The sequence below is a fragment of the Leptidea sinapis genome, chromosome 40, assembly GCF_905404315.1.
Source record: "Leptidea sinapis chromosome 40, ilLepSina1.1, whole genome shotgun sequence".
Taxonomy (NCBI): domain Eukaryota; kingdom Metazoa; phylum Arthropoda; class Insecta; order Lepidoptera; family Pieridae; genus Leptidea; species Leptidea sinapis.
The window spans coordinates 5,328,883-5,356,161 of record NC_066304.1 but is presented as its reverse complement, the minus strand read 5'-3'; the positions used below and the strand labels follow the sequence as shown (position 1 = coordinate 5,356,161).

Genomic DNA, 27,279 nt, shown 5'->3' with positions numbered 1-27,279 from the left:
CCGCTCGTTCGTTGTTGACGTCAAAAAGCATTTAAATAAATACTTACTAATTTCCAAAGCCGATTGCCGAATTGATAAGCAGAGTTTTACTTATCTTGTGGCATACTATCTCGAATAATTTCGTATAGGTATTTAGGAATTATTTGTATATAGAGGAAATGCATTTCGCGCAGTGTGTTACAGCCTTAATGTATTTCAACAAGTAGGTAGATAAATTTAAATTGCAAGTTTATTTATTGTGCATTGTTCGTCAATCAATGATAACAGTTAAGAGCTCCGTTTAAACATTAATTTTATTCTGGCACTTACTTTAATTTAAACCTTTATTATTTTTAGACAACTCAATACCTACCTTTTTTGCTTTTAATCTTACATCATTTTATCAAAATGCAGCAAAATATACTGATAATTTGGTATATATTATGTTATTTATTTAATGTTTAAAAACGCCATGATAGGAAGGTAAGTTATGTAGAGAGCCCATTTAAGTTTGTTAAGTGCACCTCTATTTATGTACTGTAATATAGATAGATTAAAGTTTAAGTTAAATTTATTTAAAAATCATTAAGCTTGTGCACTGACGTACCTAATATCTAATATATATAAATTACGTGACACGTTCTTTGTCCTCGATGGACTCCTAAACTAATGAACAGATTTAAATGGGTATTACTTCATGGAGTATTTTCAATATTTGTTTTGTATGGAAATATTTTCTATAAGAGAATTTATTGACGCACGGTTTAACAGTTCTCCTGTGAAACAATTTCGTTATAACAACAAGGAGCATACGTTACGAAATAATTCTTGATGTTTTGAAATATTATTGACAAAGTCCTATAAAACAGTATTTTTTTTTATCTACAGAACAACGTCTGTCGGGTCAGCTAGTTATATTATATTCCATAATAAAAAGTATTATAATAAATTGAATAGATCAGGACTGTTTCTACGTTTCTTAAGGTTAATCACAGGAGCGTTTTTTAGGAACAATGTTTAACCCATTTTATTGTAGTTATCGTTATATCAATTTTATAGGACTTATCGAAGATAAAGAATAGTGAAATGATCGCCAGAGGTTAGTCAAATGCACAACTATCGTTAATTACAGCAGTTTCAAAGAAACTGAGCATAAAGTTTAAAAGGCAATAAATTAATGAAGGAACGTTGAAATTCGAAAAATATATAAAATACTAGCTGACCCAGCAAACGTTGTATTGCCGATATTAAAATCGCGATACAAAAGTAACTGTTGATCGTAGATGGGTGAAAATTGAAGTTGTATGTATTTTTTAATGCTGACTCATAATCAAACAAATTTAAAAAACAATGTCAAAAAAATTTAAAAAAAAAAACGTGTGGACCACCCTTCATATTTAGGGGGATGAAAAATAGATGTTGTCCGATTCTCAGACCTACCGAATATGCACTCAAAATTTGAGATGTGATGAGACTCGGTCAAGCCGTTTCGGAGGAGTTCAATGTTTAACACCATGACACGAGAATTTTATATATTAGATACAGCCATAAACCATCTAGGATAATTTTCGCATCGAATGGTGGTAGTTTCATGTCGATACGATCAGTAGCTTAGGCGTGATTGAACCTCAAAAAAAGACCAAGATTACCCAATTTTAGTCGGCGAAGTAACCCAGCTCGAATATTCTATCGAATAAGGCTTCTTTATCGACATTCATAACTTTCGGTTATTGGAAGTACAAAATAAATATCATTACCTAAACCTTTATTTGTTATCCCTATCAATTATCCACGCAATATGTGTGGCAACTATGTATTAACACTCATAGAGTAGTATCATGTATTGTCAAGAGATAAACAATGGGCTGACAATGTATTACTTAGTAATAAAAACGTTATCTATGCGATTATTATGATTGTTATTGGTATTTTGGGTTTTACATTTGTTGTAATAATATTGACCTTACCTCCGATACTGTTTTGTTAAGTTACTTATTTGGTAGTAAAGAAGGTTTGGGTTCTAATGAAAGATTCGTAATGAAATCATACGACCACTGTTAATCGAAATCCTGAAAATATAACGTGCTTCTGCTACAGACAATATGTTCATGGTGGTTATACCTCCACGGAAATACATTTGTAGCTCAAAATTACCTGTTAGAGGTTAGGAGTTGGTCGATAACTGGATTTACTAAATCACAGAATATCATTCCTTCAATGACGTCGATTTTCGCTAACTTCTTGTAAAAAAGCTAATCATACCTATTTAAGTATCTATAAACAAAAAGACAAAGCCGCATATAGTACTCGACCATAAACTTAATTTTTATAAAACGAAAAATTAAACTGCGCCCCGCCATTTTTGTTTCTGACAGCAATTTTTTCGCCTCGGCAAGAATGGCAGGTCCCGCTATTTATGCCCCTCCGAAAATTATATCTGCACCATGTTTTATAGAAAGGAGTATGCTTTAATCACTGCAATTATCCATTTCCCGGTGAGACGAATCAGATAGTGTGATTTGGGAATACTTGTTGTTAATTATGATCGGGAACCGGTAACTACAGCTATACAGATGAGAGTTTATTCGTTCGTAGCAACGTTCCATCCTGCTCTCTAATTAAAAGTAATAAAGCATTAAATATCTCGGGTTTAAAATGTAAAATGCAGTCAGCTGCATGAAAAAGGCACTTAAGAGATAACAAAAAGTTACAACACGCCGCCCGATGTACCTACGTTCTTGAAGCGTGCATGCGAGATCCATTATTTATTACCGAAGCGTATTATAATAGTGAATATATTTTATATTTGCCTGCACGCAACGCTGTATGCAACGAGTGCGTTTTTTTGGCAAGCGATTCGGCGGATTTCTGCGAATGATTGCGCGCGCTTCTCAACTTGATTGTTTTTCGGTCAGTCACCCGATTCAATGTTTGATTATAAATTATTGTCAGAATTGAATACTTCATCGTAAGCTTCACCGATGTCAGGATAAATCTTTAAGTTGGTACCTACTTAGACTTAATGTACCTACTCTTTGTACTTTCAGTTAGTAAACGCCATTCTCAGTCATTTTTCAGCACCATTTCTAATCGGTGGTCACGATCAACTAAAGAACGCATTTGCCCTTGGATTGAATCTTGAGATACCCTCTATTATTATTTTATCACTACTCTATCGTTGTATTCCCAAAAATTTACTTTATTCATTTAATTATTAACTTTATCTCTCGTCGTTTTTTTATTATCAATCTCAATTACCATATATTTTAATTTATTTCACTTCACAAATTTATACTTGGAATATTAACAATAATATTCTAAGAATTGGATCATTGATCAGGCAATATCGTTGACATTCCAAAGCGACAGATCTTAATACTAATAATGAACATTATTATAATCCCAGAAACAATGTTTGTATCCTTTATTATTGATTGGCTTCTAGTTGAACGACCGTTAATAAGTCTTGAACATGTCTTAGCCACATTAAAATGGATCACGGTCTGTGACCACGTTGATTTGCATAATCAATATCCGGGACTCTTCATTACAGTATGCATCTACTACTTGATCTGTGGGATGTTACTGGCATCGATTTTTATGTTGTTTATTATTTTCTTCAGGTTTCAGAAACATTACTTATCTCAAAAAGAATTACCACTTCACTTACTAAGATTATAAGTGTTCTTGTAAAAGAAATAAATACACGCTACATAAATTATAATAAATCAAAGAACATAGCTGCAACTGTCTTAGTGATTAGAAGTACCTACTTAAAGGACTAACATAATATCTTAAATTTTTATTATTTATTTACTAAACTATAGAATTAAATTATTTGTGTTAACCAAAAATCCTTCAATATTTTAAGTATTTTTTTTATATTATCAGGCTTTTATATCTAAAGGCAATTTATTATTATTATCTCCTACAAATACTCCTGCTACCCTCAAAAGTAATACTTCTTCTCCCATAGTTTATTCTTGTCTCATTGCTTCTACAAATATTACGTTTTCTTTCGTTTCTTGTAATTTTGTTTCTTCTATTCAGTTAATTGGCGGCACTTTCATTGAAAGTACAAATTTGTAAATTGCATTCAGTATATTTATTTACAAACTTAACGGAACATTTTTAGGAAAAAGTTTTGTTATTTCTTAAATAATACATTGCAAATTTTTATCCTTTAGAAAGTAAATAATAAATTGAAAATATTTGTTAAAGGCAACTTTACAACTTTATTTGCAGCTATCACAATTGGGATAAGGGTGATTGGACCAGCTCTTGGATTTCTTCTGGGAGCCTTGTGCACGCGCGTTTACGTGGACCCCTTGACTGATCCAGGATACCAGTACAACGACCCGCGATGGGTTGGTGCATGGTGGTTGGGTAAGTTTCTACATAAATTTACAAAAGTTAACATTGGGAGGGCTTTTGCTTCATAGATTTTCTTGATTAGAGGGATATATTTTGATATTGAGATGGTTTTATATATATATTTAAGAGCGGCTAATCCGTCATATTTTTCATACGAACGCTACGCCTAGTGCGTTTTAACGCATTTTTCGTATATCATATCTAAATTTCTATCAAAGCAGAAAATTTAAATTTCAAGAATCAAATCCAATATAAATCTCCAAATATTTTATTTTTTCCCAATTTTACCAGAACTTTGGCCGTTCATAATGTACTCATAAATTGTAAATGTAAAGAAAACATTGCAATAGTAACCTCGCGCATGTAATGGATATTCTATCATATTAGAAACATTTATTTCCTGAAAGAAGTTTTATTAAATTTCGGCAAATTATTTACAATGTTATCGTTTTCTCTTGCTTGTCGTCAACAGGCGGTGTGTCTTGGATGAGAGGACCCTCTTAATCATTTTGTACATATTTTGTAACCATCTAGCAATGTGTGTCATTCTGTATTGTTACAGAGTGTAAATATACTTGCTATATTTGTTAAATACTTCACTGTTCCATGTTCACTTCATTGTTTTGTCCATCTTCACGTGTAAATCGTAGGGTACCGGTGTAATGTTTCCATTGAAACATATTGTGTTGGCGCGACTCTTGGAATTCCTTCATACGCATCGCGGAACTGTCACCTACCGTTACACAACCATTGGCTCGGATTTGCGCGCAAAATCTACGAAGAAAGCACGAGCGTGACTTAAGTATTAATGGAATGCGTGCGTATGACAACGAGCTGTACGTACTTTGTGTATATTTACAGTTACATCTCTTATGCCAGTGTAGTAAGGTCTTCAATCGCCTGTCATATGCGTTTCAAATGCTAAATGCGGTTGAAATTTACAAAAACGTGTTCCGACTGCTAATAGTTCAAATTCGCAATTGATATCTTTGAATGGCTTCCGCGTATCTCCTTGTTGTCCAAGTAATATTACTTTGTCACTGACGACTGAATTTTAATAAGTGTTTTTATTATTCATTGCTAAGTTTAATATTCATATGTTGTCGGTACTCGATGTGAAACAAATCAAAGTCGTTGCCACTAGCGAGACTTTTATGAGACTGCGTTTATCAATTATTGCTCCTGTTCCTTTACGTTCATTTTATTTGTGGAAACTGAATTGAAATTCTGTAGTACCAACTATCGTAAATGAAGTCGCCACTTCGCATCAACTGACCATTTATTCCGCTTTGTCGCACTTACCAAATTGCTTCATCATGCTATATTTATATGCTGATATTATTTTTATATCAATCTCTCTACGATCCTTTAAATAGTATTTGTTTACTCTAGCAATAATTATTATTTTATTTTTTTTTTTTGGAAAAACTTGCAGTGTTGCAATAACTTAATTACTTTGAGAAAATTTTACACCATTTAAAAGTTTTAGCATACATAATCGACTGATGTACATTTGTATTGGACTATATGAGATCGGCCACGTGCTGTTAGAACTACAAAGGCTCATGCTATCAAATTACATATAAAACGTAAATAAAACTTATAAGGAACCAAAAAAAAATTAATCACGAGAAATGAAGCGTCCCACAATCGTATTTGCGTCAGCAAACAAGACTTATGTGAAATCATCGACAAACAGGACATATCCTAAATCAGTCCTTTCAGTTATAAAGGGTGCATCCATCCTATCGTGAATTTGAATGGTCTTTTTAACAGTTTGATTAATAATTGTCTGACATGGCACAGAGTTGAGTGGCGTGCATATGGCTATGAACGTAGTTTTGTAGTCAGCTGTGTAAGACATCGCATCTCGCCGATGCGATTTTCTCTCGACTTTCGCTTTTCCCCGCGTCGCATGACAAGGCGTCACGCTGCGGTCTACATTATGTAACGAGTCGGTCGTCATCGCGACTAAAATACGCTCTATCTAGTAGGCATGAGGCGCCCGGTCATGGCCAAGGCTGCGCGCCATATTGTCGACAATTACGCGATCGTCGTCCCGCGTCCGTAATGACTAATGAGGATTTGGTGGGTGGACCGTGGACTGTGGACAGTGGACATGCGCCTTCACTTTTACTTTTAAACCGGTCCACAGTTGACCTTCGCGTTTGTGTTCTATGTCAAGTTATTTTATTTGTGTTAGACACGCATGGACGAGCACCTCGCTCGATTGCTGATGTTTAATGATAGCCCCCGCCGATATCATCTTATGATGCATCGCCGATGTAGTGATTAGAGAGTATAGATTGAAGTCGAAAAATGCGGACCCTACTCCACGTTCTTGTTAATGTTGATTTTGAATAATGTAGAAATATCCAAAACAAAGCGTGCAAGAGAGAAGAATGTGTCTTACGGAGATAGATCAGAATGGAGAAGGAAAGCGAATCTATTGTTACTGTGACCGATTTTGATTGAGAAGTCATAAACAGTCAGCCACGCTTGGCATTAGCTCCTTAGTATTTAGAATAGGTATTAAAAAACTTGCTGACGCACACATTGACAAATTGAAATTGGTCACGAATTATCGAGCTGTCAGGTCGTCTATATGCTAGTATATTCTAAGTCTATGTTTGGGACGTACACAGTATGCATTAGAACACGCAGATCTTCAAAATCTCCGTTCCAGTTCTAACAATTGTTCAAAAACTGGTAAACATAGTTACCTAAATGTATTACAGCGCCTATTTCTGCCGTGAAGCAGAAATAGGCAGTGTTAGCATTTCTGTGTTTCGGTCTGAAGGGCGCCGTAGCTAGTGAAATTACTGGGCAAATGAGACTTGACATCTTATGTCTCAAGGGGACGAGCGCAGTTGTAGTGCCGCTCAGAATTTTTGGGTTTTTCAATAATTTTGAGTGGTACTTCATTGTAATGGGCAGGGCGTATCAATGAGTCCCTTATTTTCATAAAAAAATTATAGTTCAGTTCAGATATTGGTAAGAATAAAGTTAATCGTATCAGAGCGGCTCTCACGCCTGCCTATGTCTAGCGAGTGGCCTTGACTGAGCAATGGCCGAGCGACCTTGTAACAACAAAATATTATATTATACTCTGTTTTGGTGTTCCAGTGTTTTAATTTACTAATCAAACTTATTTGTGTTTATTTTTAATATTCACTAATATAATAAATGATATATATAATAATTAACATTATAAATCGTCGCACCATTCCCATTCTGTGGTATCATTAAGAAAGTCATTTATGTTATAGTAACCTTTACCACACAAGCGTTTTTTAACAATTCTTTTGAAATACTTACTGTAATGTATACATATTTTCTTTGATCATTTTCTGGGATCTTGTTGTAAAAGCATATACATCGCCCCACAAAAGACTTATTAACTTGACTTAGCCATTCGGATAATAATTAACTATTCAGTAGGCATTATAAGTTTATGTCTGTTCTTAAGCAATTTGAACTGATGATAATACTCCTAATATTATTGTTGTTATTTACGAAGACTTTTCTCATTAACTTGAAACTTGTATTTCATGATTTTGCGATGTAATTTACAATTTGTAATTAAATACGGGAAACGTACGTCTGACCATAAGTTCCGGTACTAATAAAAATTCTTCAATTCTTTATTTATGTAATGTAATATTAATAAATGTCGATCTATTAGATATAGCCACCATTGCTTACGATACAGGCCTCTAACCTGTCCAGCCTGAAATCTATAGATATCTGTACCGTTTCCATGAAAAACATTGACCAATGCTTCTTCTAGCGATTTTTGAGTGTATGAATATCTTCTCAAACTTCTCAAAATATTTTGTCGTCCTAAAGGTTCAGATCTGGGATAAATGAAGCACAATCTTCAGCTCCAGTAAAGTCTGGAAGCTAGGTTTCGAGCCAAGCTTGGATAGTGGGGGTAGGTGCAGAGTTTTGCTGGACACTCAACTGCATATTTTTAAAAAGTAAATTGGTGTGAAGTTTCACAACGCGATCTACGATAGTTCCTTAACAGACGCAGCATGATAGCTTCGCTGCATTTTTCCAATTACTTGCGAAGCTTTTTCAGAGCTATGGGTTTGTGATTTTGCTTTATCATCAATCATGAAAATGTTACAAAAAAAAATCCCACAGCGGTGCCTTTTTGTGCTATCAAGCATTGTGTTCAAGCATTTTTGTGTTTTGGTTTGAAGGGCGCCGTAGCAAGTGAAATTATTGGGATAATGAGACTTTACATTGTATGTCATCCAAGTGATGAGTGCAATTGTGGTGCCGCTTTTCGTTTTTCAATAATCGTGAGCGGCTCTTCATTGTAATGGGTCCGCCACACTATGTTCCTTGCGCTGCTCATTGCTATGCTTTTCACGCTATCGCGATGTCGCCCTCTCTGCCCACACTCTCGCTGAACTAATCGCGACGCTCCGCACTTGTTCCTTTGACTCTTTTTTTTTGACGAGGCGAGCATGACGTTCAGCTGTTGGCAATAGAAACGCCCTGCCCATTACAATGTAGTGCCGCTCAGGATTCTTGAAAAGCCCAAAAATTCTGAGTGGCGTTACAATTGCGCTCGTCACCTTGAGACATAAGATGTTAAGTCTCATTTGCCCAGTAATTTCACTAGCTACGGCGCCCTTCAGATCGAAACACAGTAATGTTTACACATTACTGCTTCACGGCTGAAATAGCCGCCGTTGTGGTACCCATAACCTAGCTGGCATCCTGTGCAAAGGAGCCTCCCACACGCGCTCAAAAAACGACAAAATAGGGACCTTGGGTACGACGAGGATTTTGCCACACTACATCTCCATACCTCGCTACTTCCCATGCCGCTCTTCGAGTGTGTGACTGACCCATAATGGGCAGGTCGTATCATTTATAAACAGGTGAACGTCTTGCTCGTGTCTTAATGTACTTGAAGACAGTTACGTGAGTGATGTTTTACCATTACTTAAAGTTCCTGTAACCCCTATCTGGGCCAGAGGGCCTTCACACTGCATCTCCATCGCCTGAGAATCTCTCTTGATTTCATTTTTCACTCCAGGTTTTTCAGATGCCTTTCACTTCGTCAATGACAGTCCGCCTTCAGGTTTCCTTAAGAGTTCTAGTCTATCATTATAATACTCTTGGTCAGACTTAGTGTATCTAGAACGTGTGACCCTGAGTTGACGCCGGTGCTAACGCGTTTATTCCGGCACTCTTATTCAAAAGGCGTAGTCCCTGATTCATGGAAGTCAGCCCTTCCATCCGATCCCAAAAAAAGGAGACAGTTCGGATCCGGCAAACTACAGGCCTATTGCTATTACCTCCCTACTCTCCAAAATCATGGAGAGCATAATTAACCGCCAGCTCTTGGTATTCCTTGAGGGTCGCCAGTTGATCAACGACCGGCAGTACGGCTTTCGCCATGGTCGGTCGACTGGCGATCTTCTGGTATACCTAACACATAGATGGGCGGCGGCTATTGAAAGCAAGGGGGAAGGCCTGGCAGTTGGTCTGGATATAGCGAAGGCCTTTGATCGTGTATGGCACAAGGCGCTCCTCGCAAAACTTCCATCATTTGGGCTTCCCGAGAGCTTATGCAAGTGGACCTCCAGCTTCCTCACTGGGCGCAGCATACAGGTCGTTATCGACGGTTATTGCCCGAATCCCAAGCCCGTGAACGCTGGAGTGCCCCAAGGCTGTGTGCTATCTCCCACGCTGTTTCTTCTGCATATCAATGATATGTTGGACACCGCCAACATGCATTGCTATGCAGACGACAGCACTGGTGATGCCGTATACACGGGCCATGCAGGTCTCTCTCGGGAAAACGTCGACCAGTGCCGGAAGAAACTTGTGTCTTCTATCGAGACCTCTCTCGAGAAGGTCGCGGAATGGGGTAAGTTGAACCTTGTCCAATTTAACCCCCAGAAGACTCAAGTTTGCGCGTTTACCACTAAAAAAACCCCATTTGCCGTATCACCGCTCTTCGAGAACACTTCCCTTAAAGCCTCGCTTAGTATCGGAATACTGGGTCTCGAAATCTCGAGCAATTGCCAATTCCGTGGCCATCTGGAGGGCAAAGCCAAACTGGCTTCAAAGAAACTGGGCGTCATAAATAGAGCACGGCAATACTTCAAACCGGCCCACATTCTAGCGCTCTACATAGCGCAGGTCCGGCCTCACATGGAGTATTGCTGTCATCTCTGGTCTGGCGCACCCCAGTATCAGCTCAATCCATTTGACCGCGTGCAACGCAGAGCAGCTCGAATTGTCGGGGACCCAGTACTCTGTGAACGGCTGGATCACTTGGCGTTGCGTAGAGACGTCACTTCATTGTGTGTCTTCTACCGCATTTATCACGGGGAGTGTTCCGAAGAGCTGTTCAACCTGATTCCTGCCGCCGAATTTCACCTTCGCACGACACGCCACAAGTTACGATATCATCCCCACCATCTGGATGTGTGGCGGTCCTCCACAGTGCGGTTTTCAAGGAGCTTTCTTCCTCGTACCACGAAGCTGTGGAATGAGCTTCCTTGTGCGGTGTTTCCGGGACGATACGACATGGGTACCTTCAAGAAAAGCGTGTACACCTTCCTTAAAGGCCGGCAACGCTCTTGTAATTCCTCTGGTGTTGCAGGAGAGTGTGGGCGGCGGTGATCACTTAACACCAGGTGACCCGTACGCTCGTTTGTCCTCCTATTCCATAAAAAAAAAAATCTATTCTCTTTCTGTTTCTCTGTCACTAGATTTACAGCATTTAAATTGACATTGTATCCAGTTTACATGTTATTTGCTCGAGATATTAGTTCAGTTATAGACATTGATAAGCAAATCTGATCATATCGGTTAGCGCAGATAGAATTGATAATAAGTGGGCGGTATTTTGTTTACTCTGGATACTGTACGTTGGTTGAACTAATTAGAACCTTTGCTTTTATAGTTTGATTCGTGTCATAGTTGTTGTAGACTTACTCATTGGCAAATAACTATTTGGCTAGTTGATATACCGAAGATTTGATACAGACTAAATGCCGACGATGAGAAAACTCATGGTCGCTCAGAGAGCAATGGAGAGCGCTATGCTCGGAGTTTCCCTGCGAGATCAATCAGAAATAAGGACAACCAAGTCGCAGATATAGCCCAAATGATTGTGAAACTGAAGTGGCAGTGGGCAACAATCTGAAGCTGTCCCGATATACCCGATAAGTCATTCTTATCGCCTTATATTGGGACGCTTGAATTGCAATTTCCATACAAACTTTGTATCGCTGGTAAGCTATACGTCGTCCCATTGACAGACAGCGTGCACGGATAAGGTGATTTACCGTCGATAAGTTCATTGGGACAGAAAAGTCAATGATAGTTACAATTTTTATCTCAAGTAAGAGATAGACTGAATATTGGTAATGGCCGTTAGCTTAAGCTCAGTACAATTTCAGCTGTCAAATGACTATAAAAACGAAATAATAGATTATGCTAAACTTACACTCAACTATGTTTTACGTGAGTAAAGTCTGAGTAGACTCTATAGATCTCTGACTAACTTCAAGGTTAAAATACTTAGTATAACTATCCGCAATATTTTATTTGATGATATAATATATAATATCCATAGTAGACAATGATCATTGCTGTTATATTTTAAATCTATGGATGTGATATAAATGGAGGAACATGGAATAAACTTGGTATAAATTTATAACTGTGAATAAACCAAGAATATGCAAAATGTTTACAAATAGACATTTGATTGGCCTATGATTGGCTTATAATGCCTGTCATTCGTAATGAAAGTGGACGAAGCGAAACAAGTATGTAAGGATCGTAGCAAGTGGAAAGAAGTGGTCTCTGCCTACCCCTACGGGAAAGAGGCGTGATTGTATGAATGTATGTATGTCATTCGGAAAACTTCAGAATTGCCAGTTGATTCTAACTTTATTCTAAGGTATAAGTTTATATCAATTTTATTTGTAAGGCAGTAAATGAATCAAATTTCGAGTATTTGAAATTTCTAAAGATTAAGTGTCAAATAAATAATTTCACAATAATACAGTTTTTTTTATAGAAGAGCGACTTAAGAGCCGGTCACCTGATGTTGTGATCACTGCCGCCCACATTCTCTTGCAACACCAGAGGAATCACAGGAGCGTTGCCGGCATTTAATTCCTTAAACCTTACACCTTCCGGTATAGACGCTTTTTTGACGGTGCCCATGTCGTGTCGTCCGAAAGAGAGAAAAGAAACACCGCACAAGGAAGCTCATTCCACAGCTTTGTGGTACATGGAAAGTTCCTTGAAAACCGCACTGTGGAGGACCGCCGGACACATTCAGTTTTTTTTGTACCTAATTGAATTGATTAATGAGAGAAACAATATTTATTTTCATTTTTGTTATTTAAATTACAGGTATGGTATTCATCGCTGGCTTCATCGTGATCCTGTCAGCGTTGATGTTCTGCTTTCCGAAGCAGATAAAGCAAGGTCCGATGCCGCCACCCATAAAGAAGAGCAAAGAAAAGAATGAACCGCTGTTCAAAGGTATTGTTTGCTTTCTTATATGGAATAGGAGGACAAACGAGCGTACGGGTCACCTGTTGTAAAGTGATCACCGCTGCTCACAATCTCTTGCAACACCAGAGTTATCACAGGAGCGTTGCCGGCCTTTAAGGAAGGTGTACGCGCTTTTTTTGATGGTACCCAAGTCGTATCGTCCCGGAAACACCGCACAAGGAAGTTCGTTCCACAGCTTTGTAGTACGTGGAAGAAAGCTCCTTGAAAACCGCACTGTAGAGGACCGCCACACGTCCAGATGGTGAGGATCTATATAGATATCCTAGGGTGGAATCATTTTCAATTTTTTTTATTAATAATAGGATTCAAAATCACTTATTAAAAGTCAAAAGTTCTTTGAGTATAATAAAATAATAGACTTTTTAGAAGTTAGGCTTACCTGGTTTTCTCTGTATATAGTATTTTTTTTTATTGACACACACAAATTATCTTTCTCCAAACTAGGCAAAGCCTGTACTATGGCTATAAGACCACGATCTATTATATATATACAATATACTCACACAATAAACATACATAAATACAAAGAAACATCAATGACTCAGAAACAAACATCCATATTCATCATACAAATGTTTATGCACTTATCAGATTCGAACCCGGGACCGCTAGCTCGGTAGGAAGGGTCAGTCACCGCTGAGCTATATGGGTCGTCTGAAATTGAATATTTTTGATATATTTTTCTTTTAAGGGCAAATAAAGCGAATTAAATTTTTTGTAGAGATTAATTCTGAGTTTGATTTCGTGGCATAATAATAGAAAATAAATAATAGTTTACATATATTTTTTTTATGATAATAAGGGACGAGACGAGCAGGACGTTCAGCTGATGGTAATTGATACGCCATGCCCATTACAATGCAGTGCCGCTCAGGATTCTCAAAAAACCCAAAAATTCTGAGCGGCACTACAATTGCGCTCGTCACCTTGAGACATAAGATGTTAAGCCTCATTTGCCCAGTAATTTCACTAGCTACGGCGCCCTTCAGACCGAAACACAGTAATGCTTCACAGCAGAAATAGGCGCCATATATATAAATAAATTATATTTTAAAATTATAAAATATTATATTATAAAGTATACATTATTTATTATAATAACTCCTTACCTTGCACCTCCCGCTGTGAGGTTGGTTAAATGTTTAAAAATGTAGTTAAAAATATATTAATTGTGCCATTATACCCATCAGTCCTGTTTCACTCGAGTGCCTCTGCCGACGGCCTGCTGTCGTTAAAAGTTGATGTTTGGACATCTGTCGTTCCACCGTTTAACTTCTGCAATATTGCCATGTACCGGATATTTCGATGACTGTCCTAGAAACCCTCATCTATAACATCTGTTTGAATAAAAATACGTTACGTCAGAATAAAAATATACAAACGCTATGATAATAGATTGATACCATAATAAACTAGGATCCCTTAACCCCTCTAGCCATTTACTGAGCCTTATAGCCTCAGTAAGCAACATGGCTTTGTCAGTATGACGCGAGATCTCGAGGTGAAACATTATCACAAAAATCTGCAAATGCGCTGCTTTGATTTATAAAAATAGTAGCGGACAGTCAAGAAATGTGTGGTTCAAGTCGCGTATATGTATAATTTCAACCAATTAATGGGAGCTACTTTTTCGTAAAGTAAATAAAATTTAACGTATAAGGTATTTAATATTAATAAAATATTGCTATATACGATATGAATTTTAGAAAGAAAACTAGAAAAACTAGAAAAAAAAGCGCTTCATGCATCTTCTAGGTCAGCAACGCTCCTGTGATTACTCTGGTGTTGCAAGAGAATGTGGATGGCGGTAATCACTTAAGGCGACACTAAATGCCAGCGACCTTGAGCGATATGAGTTCACGGCTGCCGGCCCGCCATCTATGTAACAAAGCCAATATTTTCAAAATTCTTGGGTGGAAAACAGTTTATATGCTTACAATTCTCGTTATTCACTACTAATCTGAATAAATGAACCTACACAAAAAAGTACAAGCTATAAGAATAACTTTTCTGAGAGAAGTACAAAAAAATGCGTTACGCCATGCCAAAAAACTTGTTTAACTTCAAAGAAAAGTGGTAGTTCAAATAGGCTCGGCAGTGTTAACTATAACCAACAGCAAGCATTAGCAACCTACAAATAAGACTTAAGGATATGTGTAACAGGATTAAGTAGTGTTCATAGCTCGAAATGCTATACTTTCACCACAAAACTTGTCTAAAAACACCATGTTTGCGTGCTTTCTGCTTACTCTTCGCCTTAACACCAGGTGATCCATTCGCTCGTGTGTTCTCCTTTTCCATAAAAAAATACTTAGTGTTTACATGTACATGCTTCAGAGATGTTGCTTATGTAACTTTTTTTAAGAGTGTAAGGGACGAGACTTGAAAAATCTGAAGCCACAACTTGAGAGTTGAACAGAAAGCATACAAGATTTTATGACGATACGTCACTCGAACGGTTAGCTCAGTTGGCAGAGCACTCGTACGAAACGCGAGAGGTTGTTCGAGTCACGCATCGTTCATAAAGATTTTGTTTCCAAATTTTATTTGTGTATTTATCAGTCTTGTTATTCTTCAAACGATCTGATCATAGAGACAAAATCGCGCGATTCGTACACATCCTGTGTTGTAGATTTGTCTCCCCCTTCCAGATTTCTTCGCGACCATCAAACGGCAGCTCACCAACGACATCCTCATGTGGCGAACTGCCAGCTCAGTGCTCCACCTGATGCCGATCAGCGGCGTCTACTCCTTCCTGCCCAAGTATCTGGAGAAGGAGTTCCGTCTGCCGACGCACGACGCCAATCTTGTCTCGGGTGAGGTACTAACATGAACTGAATTATGTGTTAAATTGTATTTTTTTTCTCTTAGATATGGCTGTGGCGTGGGACTTTACATACTAACCAAGAGCAAAAAGGTATTTAATTTCTCAAAATTGATCCCTTTTGGAATTATTTTTTATTATAAAAATTAAATTTCTAACCGACGTCTCGGGTTCGGTCCGAGCGCTCTTCCCAACTGGGACAACCGTTCGAGTACCCATGAGTCGTAAATTTTGGTAAATCTTCTTCAAATCTCAGGTCGTTGTTACATCTACAGGTTCTACTTAACAGTTGATAAACTGCTCAACCCCAATAATGGCATATTAAGAAATTTACTTGAGATGTCACTCTTACAAATCTTTACAATTAGAAAATAATTGGTAATTATTTGAAAAAACCTTAATGAAATAAAAATGAGGACCTAAATGATGTAAGTTAAATTCGTTTTTCGAAGTGTTGTTTCAGACTCTTCTTGTACACATAATTCCTACTTAATCGTAAGTAATTTTACAATAGACAAATAACGTAGATATTAATAGTTTACAAGTGCTAAGAGTACTTTGCTCTCAAATTTCAAATGTTCAAATTTGACCAGTAGAGCGTTGCATACATACAATTATGTGGAACATAAAAAGTATAAAACACAATTCGAACAAAACGGCAGACACCAATTTAATGTTAGTGTATTCATCACCTTTTTTGTGGAGTTACAGTATCATTGTATATGGTAACGTGTATTCAATAAAATAGCCTTTAAACGAGATAGCCGCTCATTATATGGTCAGTAACTACCCTCACCCATACTCTCCAGTAGAAACAGCTGAATAAATAAAGAAATAAATTATTTATACCCATACAAAACAGTTAATAAGAAGACATGTGTGTGTGTGTGTGTGTGTTTTTTTTCTGAGGGGAAAAATACTTTTACGTATCATGAGATCGTGGTCCTATTGATCTCGTATTTCGGGCTCGGTTTGAAGACCACTACCGACTAAAAAACCGCCTCTTCTTCTATCTCGCTCGTCCCCATGGAATCGCCGCAAGGCATTTCTTCACGGGGGGAGAATTAGCTTTTGCTACCTCCAACTAAACAAACTATAAGTTTACTGCCGCGGCTTTTCTTGCCCTCTCTAACCTACGCAAATATTTTTATATTTCTGCAGCGTATGCACTGGTTGCATCCCAGGCTACTACAGAAGTAAGCATTACGCTGATTAGATTATCAGGTGTAATGCTTGTATCTAGTATCTTCTCCCATTTGTCCCGATTGTGTGTGTGTGTGTGTGTAATAAGTGCCAATCTTCAAGGAGAATTAAAGCGAAGCTCCTTACAAGTTTGATTGTACTATCAAAGCGCGTTCGTTCCTTGTGAAGAAATAAAACTTGATAAGTTGAAAATTGTGTGACGTGTTGAGGTCTCTCCGTGATAGCGGCGATTGAAGACACATTAGACAGAGTGGCGGCGAAATAATTAACCTTTTCACTGTAGTACAAGATATGTCCTAAAGCAATAGCACAAATTCTTTTTTTAACTTCTTCAATGAGCATGACGGCTCTCATTGATTTTTTTTTATTGATTATATTTCCGGATGGACTTGACATATCTATATCACTCGGTATGTCGATTTACAAATTCAATCGTAGCGTATTGATAAAAATATGATACATTTTTTTTTCTATTACTATTTCCATAATTATTACTATTTTAGGGTTATGTATCTCCCTAGGTCTCTATCTTTGATGTCAATTACTATTACATCTTCTGAAACAATTCGCTGTGAGAGAGAAGAATCGGCGCATAAATTTTCAATGTGGTACTTCAGTCACAACAGAATTTTAATTTGACCCCATGCTGTCTCATCGCTACGATATTCCGCGGTTGGTTAGTAATATCTATATCACACCCTTTTTTAATAAACCCCTGAAATTTACTTATGTATATGAACAGCGACTGGGACTTTATTGTAAAGTGTATTAAGTGTGTATGAAATCTCCCCCTGCGTCGGATTCACCTACCATCAGGTGAACATGTTCGTCCTGTGATGATCAATATACAATATATCTTATGATATAACGATATGACTTCCAGGTCTGGGTGGTATATTGGTAATGGGACTGGGAATCATCACAGCTGGAGTGGTGATACTGAAGGTGGTGCCCACCGCCAGACAGGTGGCGGCGTGGACTGCAGCCACGGCGGCTATCTACAGTGTTGGTGAGTATCTACAGATATCTAAGCTGTTTTCTAGGGCTATTACGAATCGTGTCGTGCTTAGTTTCGACGACTTCCAGCCTCCCGAACAAGCCGGATTCCGAAAAGACTAGACCACATATATACGCTGCGGCAGGTTATACAGAAGACGCAGGACTATAACCAGCCACTATGCTTGGCGTTCATTGACTATTAGAAAGCCTTTGATTCGATCGAGACCGAGAGATCGAGATATTGAAGATTCGAATCGTTGAAGTGTTTGTATGCCACCATGTCAGTCCGTCTCCAGGATCAGTTCTCGAAACCTATCCGTCTGCAGCGGGGAGTCAGACAAGGCGATGTCATATCGCCTGAACTGATCACCGCAAGTGTATTTAATGAAGTGGCAGTGGGCAGGGCACATAGTTCTTTTTTTTATTTTATGGAATAGGAGGACAAACGATCGTACGGGTTACCTGGTGCTAAGTGATCACCGCCGCCCACACTCTCTTGCAACACCAGAGGAATCACAAGAGCGTTGCCGGCCTTTAAGGAAGGTGTACGCGCTTTTCTTGAAGGTACCCATGTCGTATCGTCCCGAAAACACCGCACAAGGAAGCTCATTCCACAGCTTCGTAGTACGAGGAAGAAAGCTCCTTGAAAACCGCACTGTGGAGGACCGCCACACATCTAGATGTTCAACGGACAGATAGCGGGTGGGGCAGTAGCCCTCGAATGGCGACCATGTAGACTGTAGAGGAAGACGCAGTGTTTATATGCCCCCCCACAAGGTGGACCGACGATCTAGTCAAGATCGCCGGTATATATACGTTGGATATGGGTCCAGGATCCATCGTCCTGGAGATCTTTGGGGAGGCCTTTGTCCAGTAATGGACGTCTTTTAGCTAAAATGATTATACATCGAATCTACAAAACCATAGTTGACAAAATAAACTTTATCCGATAACAATATATAGAGGATGAAGAACAGATGGTAGTTTATTATAGAATAGGGGAGAGGTGACAATAACATAACATATTGAAACAATACTTAGTATATTTCATGAAGCTTCATCAGTTCGTAAAGAGGCATTGATATGGGGAGAAGAACTGAAGGGAAACTCTCAGCCCATCTTTTAAATCACGTAACAGCTTAGCCTACTAAAATAAAATAGTACACAATTTTTGGTGGCCTGCGCAGCACCAGACAAGAACCATGCTCTATATAATATAATCTTACTATGCAAATATTCTTTGTGAAAGAAGCTGTAATATATTTTTTGAACTTGTGATCCTAGTACACTGTCTGGTGTGTCTGAAGGCATAAAGGCATTTATTTTCTCAAAATTTATTCCTTTAGAATTCTTTTTGATGTCATTTCTAATAACTACTAGATACGAGAAGAAGCGGCGCAAGAAACTCTCACAGCATTCTTTTTTTTTGCGCTCTTTTCAGTAAAAATACACAATATTGTACAATCATTTCTATCGCTATAAAATAATCACAATCTAGTCCCAGGCTGTTCGATCATTTAGATATTCAGCAGTGGAGTAATAGGATTTACGACAAAGCCATTTTTTTATAAAACATTTAAATTTATTTATAGATAATGCCTGGACAGTGGCTGGGACTTTATTATAGAAGTGTATACATCTACCCTTAAAGCTATTATGTATCTTATGAAGCCTACTAGAATTAGTTACAAGCAATTTTAGCATTTCTAGTTTTATAATAGTTTCCGAGAAGAAGAGAAGTTCCAAAGAACCGGCAGGATATTATAAATGATCGACGTATGTGTTTGTTGTGTCCAGGTATGGTCGTACTGATGTTTGTGAGTTGTCCCGAGGAGAACTTCCGCGCGCTGAGTCCGGCTGCCGCGGCTGACATGAACTGCAGCAGCTCCTGCTATTGTGACGGGGCACCCTACAGCCCAGTCTGCGGACAGGTACTCAAATTCAAATTCAAATATTTTCATTCAAAAAAGGGCGTGACATCACTTATTGAAAGTCAAAAACTACCACCCATTCCATAGGATATGCCTCAGACCTGAGAAGAACGGACGCAAAAAACTCAGTGGGCTTCTTTTTTTTATAAAAATATGGCTACTATGTAAAGTCGTACAATAAAGTTTGTTATTTAATAGCCTGCGGGCGGTGGCTCTATTCCCAATCGTTGGTATCATTAAGAAAGTCGTTTATGTTATAGTAACCTTTACCTTCTTCTTCTTCGGCGTTACACTCTTGTCAGAGTGGTCGTGGTCGTCACGTCGAGGTTAGTGGCCTGTTTCACAATGCGACTCAATGCCACTCGTCGCGAACTGCCGCTCTTCTCGTGCATTCATGCAGAGTACCGTCGACAGCTTGCCTCACTTGGTCCGTCCACCTCATCGGGGACCTGCCTCGTGGTCTAGTGCCCTCGACTTTACCCTGCACTATTAAGCGTTCTATGGAGTCGCTTCCACGTCGCGATACATGCCCGAAGAAAGTGAGAATGCGAGCTTGTACGGTAGTGGACAGTCTCTGTTCGATGCCGAGCTCCCGAAGAATGGACTCATTGGTTCGGAATTCGGTCCACGATATACCGAGCATTCTTCTCCAGCACCACATCTCAAGAGCATTGATCTTTTTCTTCTCACTTTCTCGTAGGGTCCATGTCTCAGCAGCGTAGAGGAATATGGGGAATATGAGAGCCCTTACAAGTCGTATTTTTGTGGTTTTAGTGATATTGCGATCCTTCCATATTTTCCTCAATTTATCCATAGCCGATCTGGAGATTGCCATGCGTCGTTTGATTTCGTCTATGCAGCCGCCATTATTTGAAATCAGTGCCCCCAGGTATATGTAAGTAGGCACTACCTCGAAATTTGCTACTTTCTTAACAAAGTTAAGAAAGTAAGAAAGTAACCTTTACCACTCAAACGTTTTTTAACAAATCTTTTGAATAACGTAATCCTTTTGTTTTGAACATTTTCTGGGATCTTGTTGTAAAAGCGTGTACATTGCCCCACAAAAGACTGACTAACTCGACTTAGCCGAGTAGTAGGCATTATAAGTTTATGTGTGTTCGTGGTATATACATTGCCCCACAAAAGACTTACTAACTCGAATTAGCCAAGTCGTAGGCATTATAAGTTTATGTCTGTTCCTGGTGTTAGCATTATGGTTATGACAGTTTCGATGAAATTCACTTATATACCTATGTATACATAAGTGAATTTCATAGAAACTGTCAAAGTATGTTACATTACATTCACAAATAAAATTTGAAAAACAAAACTTTATGAACGATGCGGGATTCGAACCCACGACCTCCGGCGTTCCGTGTCGGTGCTCTAACCAACTGAACTAACCGTTCGAGTACCGCCTCGTTATAAAATTCTGTTTGCTTTGTTCAACTCTCAGGTTGTGGCTTCATCTACAGGATCTACTTTACAGTTGATAACCTGCTCAACCCCAATATTTGCATATTAGGAAATTGATGACGAATCCCGCATCGTTCATAAAATTTTGTTTTTCAAATTTTATTTGTGTATTAATCCTAGAAGTGAGGGTTATCACTTTAAAAACATAATACATTACATTATCAAGAATATATTGAGAGGCAACAGTCAAGATGTTAATTTCATTGAATTTTGCTCTCAATTATTCTCTAGGACCTAGGTTATAAATAGCGCGAATAGCCCTCTTCTGCAGCACAAATATTGTATTAATATCGGCAGGGTTGTCCCATAGCATATTGTATACATAATAAAGTATCGCGCTGTGCTCCGAAAAGAACGTAAACTTAGTTCATATATTTTTGAAAATTTATTGAAGTAGGCGTTACTTTGCGGAAATCCATAGTTATACAAATGGTTTGAGTTTTCTTTAGTGCTAATTCCGCCAATATTTGTCTTTAAACAATTCGACACGTGTTTCGCCTCTACACGAGGCATCCTCAGGACGTGTTGTCTCGCCAAAATCTGGCACGAGACTCTGTGAATTTTAGGTTAACCGTATAAGATGGGGGGTCGCGGGTTCATGGGAACTACGTATTTTTATGTACTTGAGTCTGAGGATGCCTCGTGTAGAGGCGAAACACGTGTCGAATTGTTTAAAAGGCATAAAGGCATAAAAGGCATTTATTTTCTCAAAATTGATTCCTTTAGAATTCTTTTTGATGTCATTTCTTATACTATTAGATACTACTACCGCTTCGGAAACAAATGGCGCTCTGAGAGAGAAGAAGCGGCGCAAGAAACTCTCCCAGCATTCTTTTTTTTGCGCTCTTTTCAATAAAAATATACAATATTGTACAGTCGCTATAAAATAATCACAATCTAGTCCCAGGCTGTCCGATCATTTAGATATTCAGCAGTGGAGTAATAGGATTTACGACAGAGCAATTTTTTTATAAAACATTTAAATTTATTTATAGATAATGCCTGAACAGTGACTGGGACTTTATTATAGAAGTGTATACATTTACCCTTAAAGCTATTATGTATCTTATGAAGCCTACTAGAATTAGTTACAAGCAATCCCTTATTTCTAGTGTTATAATAATGAAAATCACTATTAAGAGCAAAAAGGTGACAATTTTTGTGACAAATATTGGCGGAATAAACACTAAAGAAAACTCAAATCATTTGTATCATCTATTTTACACACGGCTATTTCTGCTGAAGAATGGCAAACTTAGATAATTTATACGTATAGAGCTTCTTGCTCCTAGACAAACGATGAAAACAGGCCAGGAATATTAGTTTAGTGTGCGTGACAAGCTACGTCTTACACTCGCGTTTTGTATCTCAGTCTGTGTTAGTAGGCTAAGACGGCAACAGTTTCCTGTACATGACGCAGGAGCCGCTCCAGCCGCAGTTCGCATGTTTGTGTAAACGAATAAATATCGTGCCTTAGATAATATATACGTCTTGATAGACTGACAGCTGTGAACACGTTGAAAAAAATAGCGGTGAAAGGTTAGCCTCTATTTTCAGCAACTCGCTAGAACAAAGTGACTGGCGTACCGCGAGTGTAAGACGTAGCTGTCATTTAGACTCACGTAAAAAACCTGGACTGTTGTCATCCGTTGCCTTACAGCAAGTGGCTCTATATCAACGTTAATAATCTAAGTAACGCGCTTGCACCGTCGCTGCTCTGCCGCCGAACCAGTCGTTTGGGTTAGTTCATTAAAAAAAAACGAATTAATTTGAAATATTTTGATTATGCATTGTTAATGGGTGTTTTGTGTGTTTTTTTGTTTATATTTACGTTACAATTAAAAATATTTCAATATTAATATGAAAATTAAAATTCGCGTGAGCGTTGCTAAGACATTTGCGTCATTCATTATTTTTATTTGGTTTCTTCGTTCATTATTAGGACAGGCAAAGAGTTCAAGCCCATACAGCCGTATTATTTAGTAATTAATTGTCAAAGCCATCTTTGCAAGATTTTTACAAAATTGTTCTTTCTAAAAACGTAGTTTATAGCACGAGATATAAATCCTTTTAATAATTTTTGCTTCCTTGCGTGCATACCAACATAAGTACACACACACTTTTTTAAGCTATTGCATAGCTTCTATTTCGGGCCTTGAGCGTGGAGACCGAATCCAGAAAATCCGTAACGAAAATAACCTAACACTGACTTACTAGTAGACCTTTATAGATATTTCGCCACGTTCATTACAGTTGCCGTGGAACAGCGGTTACACGTGTGTTTTTTGTGCAGATGGTCCCAGGTTCGAGCCTGGGGTACGTCTTGATTTTTTTTAATTTCTAACACAAAATTTAATTTTTATTTAGTTACACCTGTCCCGTTGTCTGCCCGCATTATCAAAAATACTGCATAAATAAAATAAATAACTAATTATAATTGCATAAGTTGATAAAAAATGCTATGCAATAGCTTTACCGCGGCAGTCTCCGAGTGCCACAAGTCTTTTTTATTTATAGTTTATTTCGATTCATTTCATTTGCATATATGCATTAATCTATCATTGTATTACAGGATTCGTTCACGTATACGTCGCCGTGTCAGGCCGGCTGTGTCAGTAGTGAGCGACTCGACAACTCCACGTGGCTTTACTACAACTGCGCATGCGTCAATCACACACTACAAGGAGAGATGGCGCTGTCTGTGTGAGTCTCTCGCAACATTACCCTCCGATACCATTTATTATTTATTACGATACAGCACAATGCTTGTAATATGTAAGTAATGGTGAAATCAAAACATTATTATATCATCGAAGCTGTGAGTCTTGTTTGTATAGATTCTTTTATATTTCTATACACTTTCGTTACACAAATTATCTTGCCCCAAACTAGGCATAGCCTGTACTATGGGTACAAGACAACGATATGTTTAATACAATATAGTTACTTAAACATACATAAATACATATAAACATTCATGACTTGGAAACAAACATCCGTATTTATCATATAAATGATTGCACCTACCGGGATTCGAACCCGGGACCTCTAGCTTAGTAGTCAGGGTAGTAGTCACTAACCATTGGGCTATATCGGTCGTCAAATATATATACAGCCAGTTCGAATTGACTGCCTAGTATTTTAGTTGTTTTTTCGATGATTGCTGTAAAGTCTGATAAACCCGGAAAATCTTTTGAAACGGAATATCAACATGAATTTCTTAAAAAGCTAAATTATTCACATATCCTGATGTTTCGCTTACTTTACAGTAGGCATGGTCACGAGCGCCTCAAAATTGATTAGAGTGGACATAGGAAATTTAAAAGTTGTCGATAGTAAGCATCATTTGTTACCTTCAGGCACAGACTTTATTTAAAAAAAATAGGATGCGCACCATAATTTTGTATAAATATATATATATATATGTGTGTGTAATAGTCCTTATTATAGTGAGACTAAATTAAATATGTTCGTGCGTGCTAGTTTTACAGATGTGTTAGTGAAGTGTGTACTACTTTGCTTTTGATCAATCCCTATGACAAATATCTCTTTCTCACATCTCGGTTTTTATGTAAGGATAGTTATCTAACTTTCACACAGTGTTCGTCGAAACCACCTAGAAATAAACTATTGTGATGTTAATTTATTTTTATTAATGTATAGTAATACTAGGAATGTTTTAAATGTATATTGCCATGGGGCAATGCTGCCAACATCAATATATCAACAATCAGGCTATTAAATAATTAATTTTATTGTACGATATTACATTGTAACCATATTTTCATATAAAAAAAATAAAAATATAAAAAAAGAATGTTGCTGAGTTTGTTGCGCCCGTTCTTCTTAGGTTTGAAGCATACTTTACCTGGGGCTCCTTTTCACAGGATGCCGGCTAGTTTATGGGTACCACAATGGCGCCTAATTCTCATTGTGTGTAAACATTACTGTAACTAAATGAGACTTAACAACTTATGTCTCAAGGTGATGAGCGCAATTGTAGTGCCGCTCAGAATTTTTAGGTTTTTTCAAGAATCCCGAGTGGCATTGCATTGTAATGGGTAAGGCGTATTAATTTCCATCAGCTGAACGTCCTGCTCGTCTCTTCCTTTATTTTCATATATATATAAATATATACTTTTTCGAATGGATAGTTGTATATGACTTTCAATAAGTGGTATTATATCATATGTTAAATAAAAATATTTGAATTAATTAACTTTTTACAATCTGTATAGCCGAGTGGCTAGCGATCCTACCTACTAATATAGATGTTTGTTTCCGAGTCATGGATGTTTAAATTTATTTATGTATGTTTATATGAATACATGTATGTTTAAGTAAGTATATTGTATTACAGTACAGGCTATAATATAATATAACTTGGGGCATGATAATTTGTGTAAAAAGTGTGTCAATATTATTATTATTACTATTTAAACAAAAAAATAAAATTAAAAATAAACAGGTTGGACCGGTACGCTGTGAACCGCAGTGCGCAGTGGGCGGGGTTTGCGGTGACGGGTGAGTGCGGCGGCTCCTGCGACCGTATCTACGCGTTCATCGCCATCTTTGCGGCCATCATGTTCGTGCACGCGAGCGGGGAAGTAGGCGCCGTGCTGCTCATCATACGGTGCACCCACAAACATGGTAAGAATTGGAGCCAGCAGTCACCACCATAATATACATTACTAGTTGACCCAGCAAACGTTGTATTGCCGATATTAAAATCGCGATACAAAAGTAACTGTTGATCGTAGATGTCAATACTCGAAACAAACATAAACTCGCAATTCCATCTACTGGGCTCCGTAAAATTGCTAAATCTTTTAAAGTGGATTGTGTTATATTTTATAATAAACTCCCAAATGAAATTAAAATATTACCTATTAAAAAATTTAAATGTATCGTAAAAAATAAATTAACATCTTAGGCCTATTATAATGCGAAAGATTATTTGAATGATAAAGATAGTTGGAATTAATGTTCTAAATTTTTTTAATGAATATTGTTATACTCATTTGAATGCTATTGTAAGTTTTGTACTTCATCCTGACTTGCACTAAATAACTTATAAAGTTTTACAGTGAATAAAGATTTTTTTTCACTTTGACTTTGATGGGTGAATATTTGAAGTTGTATGTATTTTTTAATGCTGACTCATAATCAAACTTAAAAAAAATGTCAAAAAAAATCGTGTGGACCATTTTACCTTAACATTTAGGGGTATGAAAAATAGATGTTGTCCGATTCTCAGACCTACCCAATATGCACTCAAAATTTCATTAGAATCGGTCAAGCCGTTTCGGATAAGTTCAAAGTTAAACACCATGACACGAGAATTTTATATTACAAATTTATATAAATTTTTCTGTAAGGTTTGTTAAATAGTTATTTATGCAACTGTTATGTAATTAAGGACATTGGGTGTTTTAATGTTGTAACTAATGTTGTTGTGTCTAACTGTTTTAGAATCTTTAATAGAGTATTTAAAGCATGGATGTAGATAAATATATTTAAATAGTTTTATGCCACACATAATATAATTTCATTATTAATAAATAATATATATCTGTAATTAGAATTGTAATATGTGGATTTATACGATTTTCACTGTTTGTAGTTTACACCTTCACAACAGTATTTTTTACAACAACGCATGTTATTTTTACGGTTTATCATTAAAATTTATAGATAAAGCGATGGCAATGGGCGTAATACAGTTCGCGATCGGCGTGTTCGGCAACGTGCCGTGTCCCATAGTGTTTGGCGCAGCCGTGGACGCGGCGTGCCGCCTGCGGGACGCCGCGTGCGGCGTACTGGGCTCGTGCGCGTCCTACGACAATGACGACTTGAGGCACTTCTTCCTGGGTGAGTGCGAACAAGTTTTAATTTAAGTATACTATAGCTGAGTAATTTTTATAG

The 27,279-nt window shown here is 37.6% G+C and overlaps 1 protein-coding gene across 4 annotated transcripts in view; it reads left to right on the top strand.

Annotated features, from left to right (window-relative positions):
• LOC126976385 (solute carrier organic anion transporter family member 74D) overlaps positions 1 to 27,279 on the top strand; it is a 103,374-nt gene that overhangs the window by 69,157 nt on the left and 6,938 nt on the right. For 3 of the 4 annotated variants that reach the window (XM_050824692.1, XM_050824691.1, XM_050824690.1), the window contains exons 3-10: positions 4,225 to 4,365; positions 12,757 to 12,888; positions 15,573 to 15,737; positions 17,832 to 17,957; positions 19,745 to 19,878; positions 23,927 to 24,057; positions 25,823 to 26,004; positions 27,049 to 27,225. In XM_050824692.1, coding sequence (XP_050680649.1) covers positions 4,225 to 4,365; positions 12,757 to 12,888; positions 15,573 to 15,737; positions 17,832 to 17,957; positions 19,745 to 19,878; positions 23,927 to 24,057; positions 25,823 to 26,004; positions 27,049 to 27,225 — 1,188 coding nt within the window. Of the gene's footprint in view, positions 1 to 4,224; positions 4,366 to 12,756; positions 12,889 to 15,572; positions 15,743 to 17,831; positions 17,958 to 19,744; positions 19,879 to 23,926; positions 24,058 to 25,822; positions 26,005 to 27,048; positions 27,226 to 27,279 lie in introns of those variants that run through there. The other variant, XM_050824693.1, reaches the window with a different exon arrangement.